A 20430-nucleotide genomic window follows, 5' to 3' on the forward strand; every position below is an offset into this window, starting at 1 on the left:
TCCTGAGTTCAAATCCCAGCAACCACATGGTGGCTCACAGCCATCTGTAATGATCTGGTGCCCTTCTGGTGTGTCTGAAGACAGCTTCAGCATACATATATAAAATACATAAATAAATTAAAAAAAAAATCTCTCTTCCAAGAGAGTTTACAGACCACACAGAGACAGCTAACAGTGCTGGATGCTATGAAAAACACACACACTCAGTGGGCTGTGGTCGCTGTGCCTGCATTCCCAGTACTCTGGAAGACAGAGAGTTGCCATGAGTTTGCGGCCAGTCAGTGTTACAGTGTGACATCCTATTTCAGAGGCTCAGAAACAGGGCTGATGAGATAGCTCAGATACTTGCCTGACAAGTCTGGCATCCTGAGTTCAAGCCTCAGATCACACTTTAGAAGGTGAAAGGACAGAACTAACTCTACAAAGTTGCCCTCTGACCTCCCATGGTCTCACCCTGACACCATACCCTCCTCCTATCATGTGCATATAAGCCCAGTACTCAGGAGACAGAGGCAGGGAGATCAGGTTCAGTTATTCTCGGCTACATAGCAAGTCTGAGTCTATCCTGGATCCCTGAGACCCTGTCATAAACAAACAGCAAACAGAACAAACAAACTGGGCACTGTCCGAGAAAGAGAAGGATGAACACATTTGCGGTGGGGAGGAGCTCAGCAGGGTTTGGAAAGCAGGTGAATGTGGATTTCAGCTGGTAAAGCAGGGAGAACCCCTGCAGAAGCCACGGAGGAGGCAAAGACCTGAGGTGCTGTAGGGTCCGAGGTGGATGATTCACGGGCATGTGATTGAGAAACTGAACCTCCAATCAGTGCATGATCAATAATTTAGTAGTGGCTCTCAAATGCTCCCATCACAGTCACCCGAGTGGCTTCTTAAACTGCAGACGGCTGAGTTCTCCAGGGTTGGTTTTGGTAGGCTTGGTTCTGGGTGGTGCTGTTCCTTCACGGTGTGAGCACTGGTGCGTCTGATGCTTGCCGGTGGAGATGCCATGCCGATTTGGTGTCTAGAACCCGGGATGTTAACACATAGTGGTGGTGTGGCTCTGCATACACCTCTGGTCTCCCATAGGCTGCGAATCAGGCTCTGGGCTCACAGCCCCTCCTGCAGTGTGGGAGAAGCAGTGAGGGCTGAGCAGTGCTTCTTTGGCACCGCGTCCTTAAAGGGTCCGAGCTGGAGGCACTTGGTGCTGGAAGCCCCTGAAAAACGAAGACGTACGCCTCCTTAACTCCTAGCAGGCGCAGCGGTGCAGGCCTTTAGCCCCAGCACCAGGAAGCAGAGGCGGGCGACTTTTGTGAGTTTTAAACTAGCCTTTATCTATCTACAGATAAATAAAGTTCCAGGATAGCCAGGCCTATATAGTGAGACCCCGTCTCAAACAAAACAAAATAGCCAAAAAATCTCTAGCTCTGAATAAGAAACCAAAGTGAATATAGCAAAAATTGGGAGACACTTTTAGGGTTCCTTTACATTCTTAAAAATTAGTGAGTTCTCCAGGAGCACTCACCCTCCCCCCAAAAAAAATCAGCCAAAACAAATAAAACAATAACTGCTGTGATTTTGTCTCTCAGATTAAAAGCGTGCAACACGACTATGGAGTTTGGAGTAACTTCCTCTTGATATGTTCCTTTTTTTCAGACTTAACCAAGAGACTAAGTTCTCTATAGAAACACCCACGTTTGTATGGATGATTGGGGAAAGATAGTGGCAGCAGACAAGGGAAAAGCATCCTGACCTTCCGAGAAAATGAGTATGCTGAAACCCAGCGGGCTGAAGGCCCCGACCAAGATCCTAAAGCCTGGGAGCACAGCCTTGAAGACCCCTGCTGCCGGTAACACTCTGCTTCCTCGCTTTATTTATTCATTTCCTCTTGAGACAGGGCTTCTCCGCACAGCCCTCTGGCTGTCCTGAAATTCACTGTGTACACCAGGCTGCCCTCAACTCAGAGGTTTGCCTGCCTCTGCCTCCCGAGTGCTAGGAGTAAAGGTGTGTGGCACCATTGATAATAACTTAATAATAATAAAAAGGTTTGTTTTATTACTTACTTAGGTATATATATATATATATATATATATATATATATATATATATATATATATGTGTATGCAGTTGCCTGGAGAAGCCAGAAGAGGGTTTCCAGTCTCCTAGAGCTGGAGTTACAAGTGGTTGCGTGGTTGGGAGACAACTGAAATGGTAGCTGGGGACTGAACGCAGGTCCTCTGCAAGAGCAGCAAGCACTCTTAACCACCGAGTTTTCTTACATGAATTTGAAGGTTTTTTTTTGTTTTTTGTTTTAAAAGACAACTTTGGGCTGGAGAGATGGCTCAGTGGTTAGAGCACTGACTGCTCTTCCAGAGGTCCTGAGTTCAGTTCCCAGCAACCACATGGTGGCTCACAGCCATCTGTAATGGGATCCGATGCCCTCTTCTGGTGTGTCTGAGGACAGCGACAGTGTACTTAAAAGACAACTTTATAAAAATCGCTATTTGAAAAGGTTTTCATGAAGAAGCAGAGCTTTTAACATTTGGAATTTTAAAAATCCTTCATGTGTGCACGTGTATGCACACAGCCATCTTTGCGTGCAACCCTTGAGGCCGGGGGTTGAGGTTGGGCGTCTACTTCAGTTGCTCCTCATCCAGTGTTTGAGACGCTGAATCTGGAGCTCAGCATTGGTGCTGCCCAGCAAACACCAGGGAGTTCCTCTCTCCCCACACTCAGCTCTTTACATTGATGGAGGATCTGAGTTTAATTCCTCTGAGCACTTTACCTACTGACCACAGTTAGTCACCGAGATCTAGGATTTTTTGTTTTGTTTTGTTCTAGATAGGGTTCTCTGTGTAGCACTGGCTGTCCTGTCCTCACTCTGTAGACCAGGCTGGTCTCGAACTCAGAGACCCACTTAACTCCACCTCCCAAGTGCTGGGATTAAAAGCCTGTGCTGGGGGTTGGGGGTTTAGCTCAGTGGTAGAGCGCTTGCCTAGCAAGCGTTCAGTCCCCAGCTCCGAAAAAAAAGGAAAAAGGAAAAACAAAACAAAACAAAACAAAAAAAACCAGCCTGTGCCACCACTGCCCTAGAGATTTTTTGAGGCATATTTTTGGAAGTTGTCCTTTCAAAATTTAGTTGATATAGCATGAGTCGTTAAAGTCACTGAGTTATTTGATCCCTTCAGTGTGAAGGCATTTCTTTGATTTCTCTTCCTTAATTTTTTTTTAGATCTTTCTTCATGGAATTCCAAGAAACAAACACTAAAAGATTTTTTTGACATTAATTGAATAATACTTGGCTCTCAAGCCAATGAGGAAGATCTTTCCCAGTTTATGGATGAGTGACTCAATCCTTTCAGGTTGCTCTAACAAAATATTCTAGGCTGGGAGTTTATAAACAACAACTATACTGCCCACAGTTTTAGTGTTCTTCCAGGTTTGCTTCTGTCTCCTGTCAGCTCTTGGGTGGAAGCAGGCCGCCTGCTTTCTTGTCTCCCCAGCTCTCGCCCCTGACCTCTCGGAGGGCACAGACTGTGTCGTCTTTCTGTGTTTGCTGACATAGAACAGTACCTGGGACTAGTCTTAGAGATGCAGGAGCTCCCTAGACAGGTAGAGGATCAATAAATACATGAAGTCACTCAGTCCTCCTAAACCCTCAGAGGAGGACATCCCCGCCTCCTACAGGGGAAGAGACTAAAGCCAGAGAGGTTGTGTCGCGTCCTGAGACATGATGCCGTGCTTCATAAATGATGTCTGGTTAGGAGTGTGCACTCTCCCCACTACACTGACTAGTCAATAAACCCTTGTGAGATGGTGAACGGGTACGTTTTCAATGTGAATACACATTTCTGGCAAATTACTTATTCTCTTTAGCATAGGACAGAGGGCGCACAAAGGTGTCTCCCCTTCCCGGGGCATTTGGCCAGGTGCTATCTTTTTGGTTTTGCCCCGATTTCTACCTCTGCCATCAAAGGAAAGGGTTTTATGTACTGTGTTAGAGTAGAGAGATCAGGGCCCAGCCCTCAATCCTTTCACTCAGTAAACGTGATTGCGTGTCTCTGTTTAGATGGCATGAGTTTTGCTCTCTCCACTACTCAGTTAGAGGAGTAAATGGGTCTTCATGCATCTGACTAGAGTATCCAAGTGTTCAGGAAGGGAGTAGAGTGGGAATAGCCTGAGAACTATAAATACAGGGCTGGGAAAGGACTGTGGTTTTTTTTCCTTGTCTTGATGACTTCTAGTCACATGCAGATTGTAGAATAAACCTCCCCCCCCAGCTCACAGAGCTTTAAGTGTTTTCTTTTTTTTACAAAAAAAAAAAAAAAAAAAAAAAGAATTTGTCCAGCAAGCCATGGTCTGTTATGGTCTGTTTACATTGCTACTGTTTTCTCCTTTTATGTTTAAAGCTTTTTTTTTTTTTTTTAAAGATTTATTCATTTATTATATATAAGTACACACTGTAGCTGTCTTCAGACACACCAGAAGAGGGAATAGATCTCATTACAGCTTTTGCCAGAGCCACCATGTGGTTTAAAAAAAAAAATTGAAAAAAGGAATTTGACAGCAAGCAGTCTGTTATGGTCTGTTTAACTACTGAGCCATCTTTTAGTTTAAAGTTTTTATTATTATGATTTTATGTGTGTGGGTTTTAATCTATGCATATGTCTGTGCGCCATATGTGCACCTGTTTCTGGGTGAGGCCAGAGGAGGAGGAGGAGGAGGATGTCAGATCCCCTGGAACTGGAGTTATGGATGGTTGTGAGCCACCGTGTGGGTGCTGGGGATCGTACCTGGGTCCCCAGCAAGAGGAACCAGCGCTTTTTTCTTTTTTTTTTTTTTTTAAGATTTTAAAAATTTATTTTACGTATGCGAGTACACTGTTGCAGTCTTCAGACGCCCCAGAAGAGGGCATCGGGTCCCATTACAGATGGATGTGGGTGCTGGGAATTGAACCCAGGAGCTCTGGAAGAGCAGTCAGTGCTGTGAACCCTGAGCCACCTCTCTAGTTCATTCTGTCTTTGTTAGAAGACAGTTACGGGGTTGACACTGGACCTGCCCTCATTCTTCTCTTGCCTTCAGCTGCAGCTCCAGTGGAGAAGACAATACCCAGTGAAAAAGCCTCGGGCCCTCCATCCTCCGAGACCCAAGAGGAGTTTGTGGACGACTTCCGAGTTGGAGAACGAGTTTGGGTGAACGGGAATAAACCCGGATTCATCCAGTTTCTTGGGGAAACTCAGTTTGCACCAGGCCAGTGGGCTGGGATTGTTTTGGATGAACCCATAGGAAAGAACGACGGCTCAGTGGCGGGAGTGCGGTATTTCCAGTGTGAGCCTTTAAAGGGTATCTTCACCCGACCCTCAAAGCTAACGAGGAAGGTACAAGCAGAGGATGAAGCCAACGGCCTGCAGACAGCTCACGCGAGAGCTGCTTCACCTCTGTCCGCTGCTGCAGCCACCATGGTGTCCTCTTCTCCAGCCACTCCCTCAAATATTCCCCAGAAACCGTCCCAGCCAATGGCAAAAGAAACTTCAGCGACACCTCAAATTAGCAACCTTACGAAAACCGCCAGCGAGTCAATCTCCAACCTTTCAGAGGCTGGCTCTGTCAAGAAGGGGGAGCGAGAGCTCAAGATCGGAGACAGGGTGCTGGTGAGTCACATGTCACTACGGCCACTGGCCCTTTGTGCCTGCATGTAACACCTTCTTCCCCCTCCTCTTCCTCCTCCTCCTCTTCTTTGAGATAAGGCCTCTCTCTGTAGTCCAGGCTGGAGCGGTGCTGTGCCTCCTACTTTCCCCCACCATACCTGGTTAGCTAACATGCTAATTTGTTTTTTAAAATAAATTTGTTTTTTAAACATAAATCTTTGATCTAGAAAGAAGCATTTTAACTTGAAAATCTCTGGAACTGGAGTTGGAGATGGTAATGAGCCACCATTTGGGTGCCGGGCATCTTCCTCTGGAAGAACAGCCAGTGCTCTTAGCCACTGAGCCATCTCTCTAGTCCCCTTCAAAGAGAAAAATCTCATGTAGTCCAGGCTGGCCTGTATTTTTTTGTGGTACTTGAAGCTGGCGTAAATTTTAGGTTTGTTTCTAGGGTTTAAAAAAGGTTTTGTTCTTCCTTTGGTTTTTTTGAGACAAGGTTTCACTGTGTAGGCTTGGCTGGCCTGGCAGCACAGAGATCCACTTCCTGTGCTGCAGATCACTGGCGGAGATCAAAGGTGGTTGCCTCTTGCCTTGGTCTAAATACCCTCCTGCTTTTACTTCCCTAATACTGAGACTACAAGCTCATGCCACCACACCTGCCTACCTTATTTAGTTTTAATTTATTTTTTTTCCTCCAAACCATGGTTTTTCTGTGTAGGCCTAGCTGTCCTGGAACTTGATAGAGTAGGCTGGGATGGAATTCACCAGAGTGCTGGGATTAAAAGCATGAACCATCATCATCTGGATAATTTAATGTTTTGTTAAAGAAATTCATACTTATAGTTTGAAATGAAAAAAAAAAAAAAAAAAAGTTGGGACTGGCCCTGTAGCTCAGGGGTAGAACTTGTGCCTAGCAGTCAAGGCCCTGGAAAACAGTCCTTGGTACCACAGAGTAATGATTAATATTTTTTGAACTGCAGGTTTTATGTAGCCCAGATGGACTTCAAACTTGCTACATGGGTGGCCAGGGAAACCTTGAACTCTCGATCTTACAGCTTCTACCTATCAAGCGCTAAGTTTATAGGTATAGCAAACAGACCCAGCTAATTAAAAAGGAATTAATGAGAACCTTGGTGCCTTCGGGTTTCTGATAGGTCAGCAGTGTGTTACGTCAAATGTGTTACGGCTACATGGCCGGAATCTCAGCACTTGGGTGCTGAGGCATGAAGACTGTGAGTTCAAGGACAGCCTGGGCTACATATTTCTCCAGCCAGAATCTTGGGTTATGGAGCCTCCTCCTTTCACTTCCAAACTGCTGGGATTAGAGTTGTACAGCCCATGCCAGCCCAATGCCAGCTTTTACATTTGCTCTGATACTCATAAGGTAGAGTGGAGGGGCCTGGCGAGATGGCTCAGCGGGTAGAGACACTGGCTACCAAGCCTGACAACCTGTGTTTGTCTCCAGGAACCCATGTAGCAGGTAAACTGAGCATGGAAAGTTGTCCTCTGTGTCCACACACATACCTGAGCATTCACACATTCACAAAAGAAATAAATACTACATGAATGTGAATCCAGAAAAAAATCAGAAGTTGCATTCCAAAATGCATGGGTTCGTTATACAGGAAGCTTCTTTTTCTTTGAGACATTTTCACTGGGGAGCCCAGCCTGACCTAGAGCTCACAGCCTTGGCTGGTTCCACACTCAGGCCCATCTCGCCTCAGCCTCTTGTATCAATTCTAATTTTTAAATCACAACATAGGAATATTCCCAAAGAAGAATGGGTCAAAGGCGTACATGGTACATCTGCCCCGCGGAACGCCAGCTAGCAGAGCGCGTGTCCGAGTTGGCTTTGTTTGTTTTTGTTCGTTTGTTTATATTTTTTGTCACAGGGTCTCATTTATTCCAGCAGCCCCAGATCCCTATTAGCTGAGGATGACCTTGAACACCTTGCCTTTCTCTCCCAAATGCTTCATAGTTTCCTCTTGATGTAACAGAATTCTGATGCTAGGTAATTAAGAAGGAAAGGCTGATCTTGGGTTGGGCCTCTGGTGGCTGGACTCTGTAACAGAACATGATGCTGAGTCTTTTTCTGTGAGGGCTTCGTGACAGCTTCAGGACAGGAGGACAGTCAGTGTGTGTGCCCAGAGAGGAACTCAGAGAGGCCAAACCTGCTTTATGACAGTCTGTGTTCCTGGTGTCTAATCCTGCTAGGGCTTACCTCGGCAGAAAGGCAGGCATCAGAACATTGGTGAGGGCCCCCCTCCTCTCCCTTTAAGCCGCATACCTCCCAGGAGGCCCCACTTCCTGACACCGTAGCACTGGAAACCAAGCTTCCAGGTGAGGCTTTTTTTTTGTGTTTGAGACAGGTCTCACAGATCCTGGGCTGTCCTTAAACTCATTATAGGACCCAGGATGACTTTGGACCTGCACCTCCTGCCTCTACTTCCTGAGTGCTGGCGTTACGGGTGTTCCCACCACACCTGGTTTCTGTGGCTCTGGGGACCAAACCCAGGGGTTTGTGTGTGCTAGGCAAGCACTCTACACTGAGCTACCCCAGCCTTCAGGGTGGCTTTGAGTGTGGCCAGGCTGTATTGGACCCACAGTAACAGAGAGTGGGACATGAGCCTAAATGCCAGCACTGATTATCACTGGGTATGAAAAGATATTATGTCATCTCAATGAAAAAATTACCTTTATTTATCTTATAAGTATGTTTGGTCATATGCATGTACGTGCACAGGGTACCTGGTCCCTTGGAACTGAAGTTACAAATGTTTGTGAGCTACCGTGTGGGAACCAAACCCAGATCCTCTGTATGTGCAACCCGTGTTCTTAAACACCGAGCCATCTGTCTCTCCAGCACCTACAGGGAAGTGTTTGGAAAAAAATTAAGGAAAAAAAAGCAAACGAACCTAAGTTAGGCCCAGTAGTGCAAATCTTTGCTCATCGCTGTTCGTAAAGCCAGAACAGGAAGCTCAAAGCCTCACCAGAGGCGGTGGCGTACCTCCTTAGTCCTAGCACCCAGAAGACAGAGGCCGGTGAGTCTCTGAGTTTGAGGCTAGCCTGGTCTACATGGTGAGTTGGTAAATTCTAGACCAGCCAGGGCTACATAGTAAGATCCTGTTGAATAAAATAGTTCAAGACCGCCTGTGGCACAGATGAGTTCAGTACAGACTGGCACCTTAGTGAGAACCTGTCTCAAAGTGTGGAGAGGCCAGGGTAGAGCTCAGTGCCACTGCTTGCCCAGCAAGCACAAGGCCCTGTGTTCAGTCTTCCACACTGGGCTGGGAGAATGACCTAAGGGAAAGCCCAGGGGAAAGGTGAGAAACCGGAAAACGTGTTCTGAAGAAGTGTGTGGTAGAGGGAGTGAGTGTTGGCAGATGTGATGCAGGGTGCTAAGCAGCAGTGGTTGAAATGTTGCCATGTGCGAACCTGGACCAAGGCACAAATGTGTGATCTCATGTATGCGTGAGAGAAAGCATAATAATACCGATGGCGTAGTTTTGATATCTAATGTTCATTTGCATATTAAAGTGGGTGGGAAAATAGTTAAAAAGAATTCCAGCTCTGAACACTCCATGTAAATAAAATTGTGAGGAGTGGTATTTTTTTTAAAGATTTATTTATTTTTGTATGTGAGTACACTGTAGCTGTCTTCAGATGCACCAGAAGAGGGCATCAGATCTCATTACAGATGGTTGTGAGCCACCATGTGGTTGCTGGGAATTGAACTCAGGACCTCTGGAAGAGCAGTCAGTGCTCTTAACCACTGAACCATCTCTCTAGCTCAGGAGTGGTATTTTTTTTTTTTTAACAGTTGTAAGGAGTCAAAACCTTCATAGTGTGAAAACCAGTAGATTCAATCATTTTAAAGGGTTTAAAATCCTTCTCCCATCCAAACAGAGACTCTTTGTGTAGCCTTGAAACTCTATAAACCTGGAGTTCAGAGATCCTCCTGCCTCTGCCTTAAACTTAATATGTAACCCAGGATGACTTTGAACTTCTCAACCTCTCGCCTCCCATTCCTGAGTGCTAGAATTAAAGGTGTGCACCATCATGCCTGGTTAAAGTACTTAAAAGTTCAGTTGCTGATATAATTAGTGAACCCAACAGACATGTAGATGGTGTCTTTAATGTGTGTGCACCACTGTGTTGAGGCAAAGTAAGTCAAGAGAGTATCAAGAATACGGGAGCCATAGATGGGCTTTGCTTCTGTCTGATGTCGTTGGCTTTTTACTTTTATAGAGCATTCATTTCCAACTAGGGAAATGCTCTCAAGTGATCAGAAGTTATCAGAGTAAAAGTTATTTACTCATTATTATTGTATATGTGAGTTTGCGGGCACACATTTTGAGAAACCAGTTCTTTCCTTCCACATTTATGTGGGTACCAGGAGTTGGATGCATGTCGTAGGCTTGCCTCCTAGGGCAGCAAGCGCATTCACCTAGGGAGCCATCTTGCCAGCCTATAACAAGTGTTTTTTAAGGAAGGGGATGCATTTGTTATCAGTGTTAATGATTACATCTTGTGTAGGGTGTTTCATTGGACTGTCCCAGACTTCAGGTCAACCTGGCAGTGTGTCTGTCAGTGTGGCTTCAGGACAAGTCGAGAAGAGCTCAGAAGACAAAGCAAAGAAGCTGCTGATGGGACGTCGGGCTGCACCGCCTGTCGTTTGTTGGGACTAAGCAATAAGCTATTGAATTCATCCTGAGTTTCACCTTTACTCTTCTAGGTCGGTGGCACGAAGGCTGGCGTGGTCCGGTTTCTTGGAGAGACTGACTTCGCCAAGGGGGAATGGTGTGGTGTGGAATTAGACGAGCCTTTGGGGAAGAACGATGGTGCTGTTGCTGGAACAAGGTTGGTTTGCAGGTCTGGGACATTGCGTGCTGTGTGCTCCAGCGGAACTCACTAGTATGTGCAGTAACATGGAAATGTTCTCCGAGGAGCCATGCTTTTAGTTTTGTGAGGCACTTTTAGTGGAACAGGCTGGCCTGGAACCTGTGACAATCTTCCTGCCCAACTCAGTCTTGCATGTATCAGGGTTAAAGATATGATCTGCTGTGACCGACTAGGAGCTATACTTTCATTCTATTTATCCTACCTACCATTTATTTATTTGTTAATTAATTAATTAATGAGTCGCAGTGTCTTTGTGTAGTCATGGCTGTCCCTAGCACTTGCTATGTAGACTTCTGTCTCACAGAAATCCATCTGCTTTTGCTAACTAGTGCTGGGATTGAAGGTGTGTTACCACCACACCTATTTTTTTCTTTCTTGAGACCTAGTTTTTGTTGTTGTTTTTTCGTATGTATGTGCACAAGTGTGCATGCCAGAGGACAACTTTGGGTGTCATCTTCAAGCGACTGGGTGTTTACCATTAGACTAGGTTGGTTGACCAGTTAGTACCACTCTGCCCAGCAAAAATCATTTTCCTTCTGGCTTTATCAGGGACAGGGTGGGGCAAAGAGAAGGTAACTGCCTTTGACAGGAAATGAAATGTGAAACGCGTCTTCATGTTTGATAAGAATTCCATCCTGTGCTGAGGGATTGCCTGCCAAGCAGCCCCCTCTCTTGTAAGAGCGCTCCTACTCCGCCCTTGTAGTACAGATGGGACCCAGATAGGACAGGGATGCATGGGATTTCCCATTCTTCTCTCTGATCTCACATAGCTCAGGCTGCTCCCCAGCTCACAATCCCCTCCACGGTTCAAGTGCTTGGATTTTAGTGTATGGAGTCACTAAAATATGATACATTTTCATATTGGCATATAGAATATTGATCATGATATGATCTAGTTTACATTGACCTATATAAGTCATATATAAGCACGTATGGATTTTAATCTGCCAAACGCCGTTATTCACAGAGATAAAGATTAAATATCTCTTAGTACAATGATTAAGCCATCAAGCCCTCTCATTGTTTTGCCTGTGTATCGAAAACCGAACACCGAGTCTCCCATGTGAAGGCGAGCCTTTACCACTGGGCCACCTCTCCAGCCCCTCCGCTGTCCTTTCCTGTCACTGAAACGCTGTCACCGTCTCTGTATTCTCAGATGACCGACCTTTCTAGTCTACTTTGGTGGCTCTGCCGGAGTCAGGGCCTTGTTTCATTTGTCCTGTGTGTGTGGCTTTAAGAGGGGTCTTCTGCTTACACTCATCACTTGGTGGACGACTTTGGTCCTTACGTAATCTCTGGCATTTTGAGTTGGAAGAGTGTCTGGTTACAGCTGTCACTTTTTGTAATTAAGTTGCATTTGTTCCTCTTACTGTTCTCTAAAGGTATTTTCAATGTCAACCCAAGTACGGATTGTTCGCTCCCGTCCACAAAGTGACAAAGATTGGCTTCCCTTCTACCACCCCAGCCAAAGCCAAAGCCGCTGCTGTGAGGCGAGTGATGGCCACCACGCCCGCCAGCCTGAAGCGAAGCCCTTCTGCCTCCTCCCTCAGCTCCATGAGCTCTGTGGCCTCCTCTGTGAGCAGCAAGCCCAGCCGGACAGGACTAGTAAGCCCCCCCTCACCCCCCACTTCCTGAGGCACCAAATGCTTGCAGCCAGGGATCTGCTTCGCTTGTCTGTGTTCTCAGTGTTGCCCAGAGCTTGTTGTGGAAGTTTGGAAAGTGCAAAGCAAGGATGTGGGTCTTGAAACAAGATTATTTTTTAGTGGCACTTTTATTCAAAGTAGCTTTAATGCATGGTATGCCAGTTCTTGAGAAGTCTGTGTAACTACTATTCTGTGAAATTACTTAGGCCCAAGTGACAGGGAAATTGGGGAGATCCCATTCGTCATGTATGTAGGTCTCTTTCTCTTTGACTTCTAACACTTTTAGGGGCCAATGTATTTTGAGAGAACTTCATGCTTTATGTCATCAGAGTAGACTAACCTACCCTAACGTGTGAAGTGGCCCTAGGTGGCCCAGAGGGTTCAGAGGGGCCTTTTGGAACTCACAGAAGCTGGGAAGGGCCATGCTTTGTCTTCTTTCTTCTTGTCTTTCTCCTGGTCCTTTCTCTCTCCTTTCCCCACTTGGAGTTGAAGAGTGGAGTCGCTGGAGTCATACACCAGTTCTCTCTGTTCATGCGGTGAATCGTTTGTTTACGTCAGAAGTGTCAGCAAGAGTCTAGGCCCGCCTGATTCGGGGCCTCGGCTCTTGGATGGTGACCTTGAGGCAACAGTTACTTAGCCGGTGACTCCAGCACTAGGGTTCCCAGTCCTTGATCTCATTTACCTTCTGTTGCATCACAGTCAGGAAGAGAGAGGAGGGGCAGTGAAGTTTCTCCTCCATGGCTGTGATGCCCCTGTGTTAGCCAGCTGCAGTGTCTTCCTTTTATATCCAGGTAAAATACACACCTCTCCGACTGTTTCCGTTAGCATCCTCCACAGTTTGATTAAAAATGGCTCTCAGGAGAAAAAAAGTCACATGACGAATGGAATGGAGGCGAAGATCAAAGCCTTGTTCTGAAAGGCGCAGCACATCCCAACATGGACATCTACTCTGCTGGTCTAGGGACAATTCCACCCGAGTCTGCTCTGGAAGAGCTCTTTCCTTGAGTAACTTTCATCTTGTAAATCATGTCCATTTCTTGGGGAGTACCAAGCTCTCCCTGCATCCTCCAGTCTCCCCTACAAACATTTAGCAGACAAGTTCTGATTTCTCATATTGAAGACGATTGTCAAATAGATAAGTCTCCTTATCTTGTGACACAGCTTTTTTTCTCCGTGTGTTTACGTGGGGTAGCTGTAGTTTCTAGTAAAAGCGACAGAGTGTAACAGGGACATAAAATAACGTGCTTTTAACCCATTCCTGAGAGGTGTATTCCTGTGCAAGGAGAGTAGAAAGTGGAAAGTTAATATTTTTGAATATTCATTTATGTGTGTCTGTGCATGTGGGTGGGTGTCGGATGCGCTGGAGCTGGCATCTGTGGGACACTGGTGTCTTAGCTGAGTGCTTGGAACCAGAATTCAGGTCCTCATGCTTTCCCAGCAAGCACTCTTAGCCACCGAGCCATGTCTCCAGGTCCCAAGAAAAGTGAGTACTTTAAATGAATTCGTCAGTAAGTTTAGTGTCTTACCATTAGGGAATGTGCTCCTGTTGGGCACTGTGCGTCTTCTCGAACCTTGGAAACCCAATTGTCACTGGGACCTTCATTTCCTGTGCTGCTCTGATCGGTGCATGGTATTTGTTCTTTGTCTTCACACCTGCCAATACCCACTTTGCAGTGGTTGAACGGAGTGGATTACAGGCTGAGGCTGTAGCTGAGACCCCTAACATGTCATTGCCATGTGCAACAGCTACCTCTGCACTTCCTTGGGATTTTACACATTCTTTAGGGTCCCCATGAACTTCCAGGGCCCCAAGGCATAGCTATGCCCATGATTTGGTGACCTCAACCGTGCATTGAGCGGGGAAACTGGTCTCATGTTTAAAAGAGACATGGGATTTGCTCTCAATATGTTTCAATAATTCAAGAAATTCCACAAAATGAACCACAAAAGGCAGTGTGGGTTTGATTGGATTCCTTTGCTCTCATAGTCATCAAATTGCTGGATTATTAATTGATGAAGATCTCACTGTCTACTCCCTGAGATGAGGGCTCGATAGACTGACGGAGAGCACTCGGGTGACAAACGAAGCTTTGTTTGCGGAAGGAGCAAAGGCTGAATTGATCTGGAGCCAGCAGCTAAGTCGAGGCCATGGACAAATGCTTGCCTAGGATGGCGTCATGTCCAAATTCCCTCTCAGCCTGCAGAGCCTGTGGGAGCCACAGAGCCTGTGGGAGCCTGCAGAGAGGAATGCCATTCACTTTGCCCAGTTACCTGCTGCCCTTTATGCAGGCTCATTTCCCCTGGGTTTAACGTGGCTGTTAGCGTCCAGATGGAGATGAACCGAAAGAGATTAATAGGTGACAAGAAGACACATCCTCAGAGTCCCCTAGCCCTTGGCACTGCCACCTCCTATCTTCTCCTTCTTTTTTGCCTCACAGTTGCCTTGTCCTCTTCTTCCTACTTACCATAGGTTTCTCTTTTTCTTCTTTCCATCTTATTTCCTTTCCTTCTCTCTGTGTGTGGGCGTGTGTGTGTGTGTGTGTGCGCGTGTGTCTGTCTGTCTGTCTGTCCGACTGACTGACTGTTCTTACTCTGACTTCCCCTCTTAAGTCTTATAATTATCTAGTGATTGGGATTCAGGTCCTAGAGGCCAGATTCCAGCGTGATATCGCCCTCATTTTTCCTTTGCAAAGAAAGATGAAAAAGATCTTGACAAGAATCCAACTATTCATCAGTTGAAAAGACGCAACTCCAAGGGTGATGCTTTCATTTCCTAGTGAGGTTTGGGAGCTTTAAAAACTCTCAGCCTCCAAACCAAGAATCAAATGGTTGGGCAGATGTCATCACCGGAAGACAGTAGCTCAGCTGGAGTAGTTTAAAGAACCTTGGGATGTTTTGCTTTGTTTTGTTTTGATCTGAGACAGGGTCTTACCTGGTAGCCAGGCTGGCTTCCGGCACACCGGCAGTCTCCAGCCTTGGCCTCTGGAGTTCTGGGTTCCATGAAAACCATCTCGATTCCTACAGACCTTGTGAGCTGTGCTCAGAGTGCCCGTGTTTAAACTACATATTGGTCTTCTCAATGTCTCCTGAACTTCGCCATGGCCTTGACTTCGCATGTGTTTCGTGAGGTCTTACTTTCTTGCTGAGAACTTGTCCTAATGTTTTTACAAACCCACAAGCTGGGGTAGCACGTTTGCTTTGCCTAGGAGGTGTCTGCTACACACGCGCTGCTCGCTCCTTTCTCCGGCAGCAGCATCATCCTTGATTTCTCTGACTTTCCTTTGCAGTTGACTGAAACCTCTTCCCGCTACGCCCGCAAGATCTCGGGCACCACTGCCCTCCAGGAGGCGCTGAAGGAGAAGCAGCAGCACATTGAGCAGCTGCTGGCTGAGCGGGACCTGGAGCGGGCCGAGGTGGCCAAGGCTACCAGCCACGTGGGGGAAATAGAGCAGGAGCTAGCCCTGGCCCGAGATGGGCATGACCAGGTGAAGACTGGTGTTGATCTTGTGGCTATTACGGTGGTGGTTTCTAAATCGAGTGAGGAGGTTAAAAAGAGTGCCTATTGTTTGGAGCCAGGGAGTTGGATTTGAACATAGGAAACGAGTATCGATTTCTTTTCTGAGCTTGTTGAAAGCTGTGGTCTGGGTGCCAGTTTCCATTATCCTAAAATGTTGTTCTCGATTTTACCCTAGCCTTTTGGAATTTATGTGTAGTCTCTGAGTCTGTCTGTATGAACTGCTCATGCCTGGGGCCTCAGTGATCACAGGTGCTGTTTGTAGATTATTACCAACACATTTCAGTATTGGAACAGATGAGACTTGTTTTACTGTTGCCCTCCCTCTGTTGCTATATGATGTGGGATTTTTTTTTGTTTTTGTTTTTTTGTTTTTTTGTGGTTTTTGTTTTTTGTCATCTAGTTTCCAGGAAAGTTGTCAGGGCTAACCTACCAAGATAGAAAACATTAGACTGTGTCCAGACTGATGTTCACCCTTCACGGTCTCATTTGGCCATACCTATTTGGAGGTATCCTGGGCTACTCACTGTCATCTTGCTTCCCTAGCATGTCCTGGAACTGGAGGCCAAGATGGACCAGCTGCGTACCATGGTAGAAGCTGCTGACAGGGAGAAAGTGGAGCTCCTCAACCAGCTGGAAGAGGAGAAAAGGTGATCCTTGAGTGTGGTCTTCCCCTTTTCAGTGATGTCTTAGCAAGAAGTTTGCCATCAGCCAAAGGAATGGCTGTAGAAACTGAGCTCCGCTGTGTGAAGAGAGTGTGCTTTGATGCAACTTTTCCAGGAAGCCTGGTATCATGTAGACATGACTTGATTCACCGTTATTATTGTCACTGAATGCTTCTCCTGAGGTTCGCTTTACTCAGACTGGTTTCACTTACTTAGCCTTTATGAAGAACCTTATCCCTGAGAAAGCTGTCTCCCTCCCTCCAGAGACTGAACGTACACAGCCAGTGCCCCCAGGCCTTTCGTTTTCCTATTTTAAAACAGTCTTACAAAGTGGATTGGACTGGCTCAGAACTCATGACCCTCTTGGATGTAGGTCTGCACCATTAGTCCATAATCACTGGATGGAGAACCACTGGGTATAGGATGTTCTCACATCCCAAAATAAACCTACAAACCTGTGGGCGTGGTATATGCCTACGTTACAGCATGCAGGAGGATATAGTCTTTCTCCCTCTCTCTCTCTCTCTTCCCCCCCCCCACATACACACATACACACACAAAATTCAATTTGCACACGTATAATCTTAAACCTATTTCTTTGGTAATCAAGTATCTTCCTTTAAGGCCAATATTACACCATTCTGGTGTATGTGCCCAAGGGAAAAAGGTTTTGTTTGCTTTCTTGTTTCTTTGTTTTCATGAGTTTCATGTTTTCTAGAGTTGATACCTAGATAAAGGTTTGGAATTTCTAAATAATTACAGCACAGCCTTTCTACACCCGTGCCCTAAAGACGCATGCCTTTACTTCCTGTGTCTAAGGCGTTTGTTTGCATTGCTGCCCTCTGACCTCACCGGGGTGCTGCTCCTGTGCTTTTGCTGTGGGGTGAGGTGTCCTTAGTACTTTCCTTAGTGCCTTGTCCTGGTTTTATCCCACAGGAAGGTTGAGGACCTTCAGTTCCGAGTTGAAGAAGAATCAATTACCAAAGGTGATCTTGAGGTAAACCCTTTCATATCTTGAAAACCTTAATGAATGCCAGTATTGAGAAATATGAGTGGCACACTGGGCCAGCTGATCCTTGTCAGAACAGTCAGTCAAGAGGATGGCGGGCATCCTGCTGTGGCCCACTTGGGTTGTACTGAGGTGGTGGTTTAGTCTTTGAGTCTTTGATTACATGTGATTACATGTGATTTTCATGTGGCAAATTAAAATGCTCGTAACTCTTCTTGTGCTTCAAAATTAGAAGCTGTGAATTGGATTTAATCAAGTCATAAGTCTGGCAGTGTGTCCTAAAGGCAGTCTTAAGAAGACGACTTGTCCCTCTGATGTTGGAAATAGCACTTTAAAAGAGCTTCATTTCAACATACTCATACTTAGCAAGGAATTTTGCTGTGGCCCAGCTTTGTTCTTTAGTGGAGCAGAATAAATCCTTTATAACCCCATAAAAGTCAGTGTGTTCTCATAGTTTATTTTATTCTTTTGGGACCAGGAATTAGATAGTTGCTTTTGAAAATAACATAGTTACCAGAGCAAAAACCAGGAGCAATTTATGCCACTTCTGTGTCATACTTAAAAGTCAGCAATTTCCCTATAATAACAGGTTTCTTATTCTTATGTTCGTAACAATTACTCATATTAGTTTTGAATTATATACTGCTATTAAATGATTTTGCTGCTTTTAAGCCACTGCCAAATAGATGACAAAAATAAATGATTAACTTTTCAAAATTTGAAGATTCTATAAGATTCTTCATAGCATTTTAGTAAAATTGCACTTGTCAGTACAGTTTTCGGCTTTCGGGAGGAGCTAGAGACATGGCCTCACTGTGGAGCCCTAGCGGGCCTAGTGCAAATCAGGCTGGCCTCAGATTGGTAGCAATGTGCCTTTGCCTCCCAAGTGCTGAGATCACAGTCATGTGCCACCACGTCCAGCAGAAGGTATACATACAAATATGCATATAATTTTTTTGCCACCATCAGGATTTTGGAGTCTGTTTTATTTTTATAGTCAATAAAGAAAGCATTTTCTGAGTTCTGATTTTTATAAGGTCTAGACTTTAATGGCTTCTCAGTACTGTAACAGAAACCCCCTTCACTCATTTCGTGTGTAGTCACATCCTTTAGTTGACTGTTGTCATCCATTTAAAAACACCCAAAGTCTCACCAGAAGTTCCATCTCATCATCTAATTCATAAGAATTACCGCCTCCGGGGTTTGGGAAAGGCTGAGTTAAGATATTTACATTAGCAATAGACCAGTATAGTCTGTCTGATAAACTTACTAGAGATTAATCAAATAAAGTTATATTGAAACCCTAACACCGATTGAAACTTTAATTGAACCTCTTTTGTTGTTGTTTACTTTTTTTATTTTTTTACTGATAGCAAAAGAGCCAGATCTCTGAAGACCCCGAGAATGTAAGAGGGCCCTTAACTGTGTGGATATTTCCCATAACACAGATCGATTCCAGATTAAAATGCTTATTGATACACTCGAATACTAACGGCATAATCTGACCTTGGGACTTTTCCCTTAGTGTTTCTATGCATGTGACTTTCAAAGCAAGTGCATTTGTATCTTTAAGAAACTGTGTGTAATGACTAAGCTCTGCGGACTCATTTGTTACTGATAGGTAAATATTTGCTTTCTAAAGATGCTTTGCTGAAAAGGAAAGAAATTGTCTGAGGGCATGGCCTCCTTCACCTCCTTCATAATGTTTTCTAATTTTGGTAGAAACCTAGGATTGGAGGAGCTGTGGAAACGCTGGGAGATACTTCCCAAGTAGTCTGGCCTTCCCAGCCTTCCGGTTGCGCCTCGTTGCTTCCGGTTGCCTTTGTGCATGCCCCCACTGCTAGCCAGCGCAACTGATAAATTCAAACTTTGGTTTATGGCTACAGTATTTCCCCTCCTATCTGCAGTAGAGGCCAGAATTCCTCCCTGAATGTACAGGGTGTTTTAGTTGGTTCTCACCGAGGGAGCTTTTCCTAGCAGCAGGGCTACCGTGTGGTGCTGGCTCCTCTTCTCACAGACCATACCGGAGTGGCCTCCCGAGCACTGACTGATCCCTGTACACATTGCCAGCCTTGCTGCCAATGGAGAGGACCCAAAACCTTTTGCTTTGATTTACAGGCTCAAAAGAACAAAATTGAAACAAAGAATTCTTTGACTTCTTACCACCTATTGAGCTGAAATAGAGCGCTCACATTGACATTTTGATGAGGGGTTCCTTTTTGCGAAGCTACTTCAGTGATCTGGGTCTCTCTCTTCTCTCCATCCAGAACAGGTTTCGCTGCCTCCAGTGTCAGTGTGCATGGAACCTCCTCCTGCCTCTCTGTGCGCTTCTCGCAAGGCCTTTGCTCTCCTTCCAAGCCCTGTCCCAGGACTTTCCTCTCGGGATACCACACCTTAGTCTCAGAAAGCAGGGATTTTAACGGGCTGTCCTGTTCAGTGTCACACTTTTACCACAGGCTGTGGCACGGAGGTGAATCACTGGCGAAAGTCCACCGTGGAGCGCCCCCTTCTATAAGGGGTGGCTGTACTCAGCTGGGAGGTCTGAACTGAGGGAACAGTACGTGGGTGTTTTCTTTTTTGTTGTTTTTAAAGACAGGGTCTCTGTAGCCCAGGCTAGCCTTGAACCTTTGGTGATCCTCTTGCCTCAGGCTGCATAGTGCTGGAATTGCAAACAAGATCCACCTCTCTTGTCCTGGTTTTTTTTTTTTTTTTTTTTTTTTTGATAGGCTCTGGCTATGTCATCTAGGCTGGCCAAGAACTTGCAATGTAGCCTGGCCTCCTCCTCTTGATTTTCCTGTCTCTGCTTCCTCGGCTGCTGGGGCTCATGCCTGGCTGGATATCTGTTTTTTATCTGCACATAGTGAGTGACCTTTTGCCAAGAGGATGCCTAATTGACGGTCAAAGAAATCGGAGGCCATTATCTTTTTCTGCCTCCTTGAGTGTGAAGCTGTAGCCCCAATGCTGGGGATCCCGATTAAGTTACTTCCTTGTAAGGAGAGTCCTTGTAAGGACATGTGGGTGCAGGGGACTGTTAGGTTTTGAAAGTGCGATGACGCAC

General features: G+C 45.7%; 1 protein-coding gene across 6 annotated transcripts in view; it reads left to right on the plus strand.

Moving 5' to 3' along the window:
• The first annotated feature begins 1564 nt into the window (after window positions 1–1564).
• The window catches only part of Clip1 (CAP-Gly domain containing linker protein 1), a 77499-nt gene continuing 58633 nt past the window's right edge, over window positions 1565–20430 (plus strand). For 3 of the 6 annotated variants that reach the window (XM_032887164.1, XM_032887168.1, XM_032887163.1), the window contains exons 1-7: window positions 1566–1843; window positions 5077–5645; window positions 10375–10499; window positions 11924–12146; window positions 15472–15669; window positions 16245–16348; window positions 17300–17360. In XM_032887164.1, coding sequence (XP_032743055.1) covers window positions 1759–1843; window positions 5077–5645; window positions 10375–10499; window positions 11924–12146; window positions 15472–15669; window positions 16245–16348; window positions 17300–17360 — 1365 coding nt within the window. In that variant the 5' untranslated portion in view covers window positions 1566–1758. Of the gene's footprint in view, window positions 1844–5076; window positions 5646–10374; window positions 10500–11923; window positions 12147–15471; window positions 15670–16244; window positions 16349–17299; window positions 17361–18745; window positions 18779–20430 lie in introns of all 6 variants that reach the window. The other 3 variants (XM_032887167.1, XM_032887162.1, XM_032887165.1) reach the window with 2 other exon arrangements.

This window comes from Rattus rattus, chromosome 16 (genome assembly GCF_011064425.1).
Source record: "Rattus rattus isolate New Zealand chromosome 16, Rrattus_CSIRO_v1, whole genome shotgun sequence".
In the NCBI taxonomy this organism is placed as follows: domain Eukaryota; kingdom Metazoa; phylum Chordata; class Mammalia; order Rodentia; family Muridae; genus Rattus; species Rattus rattus.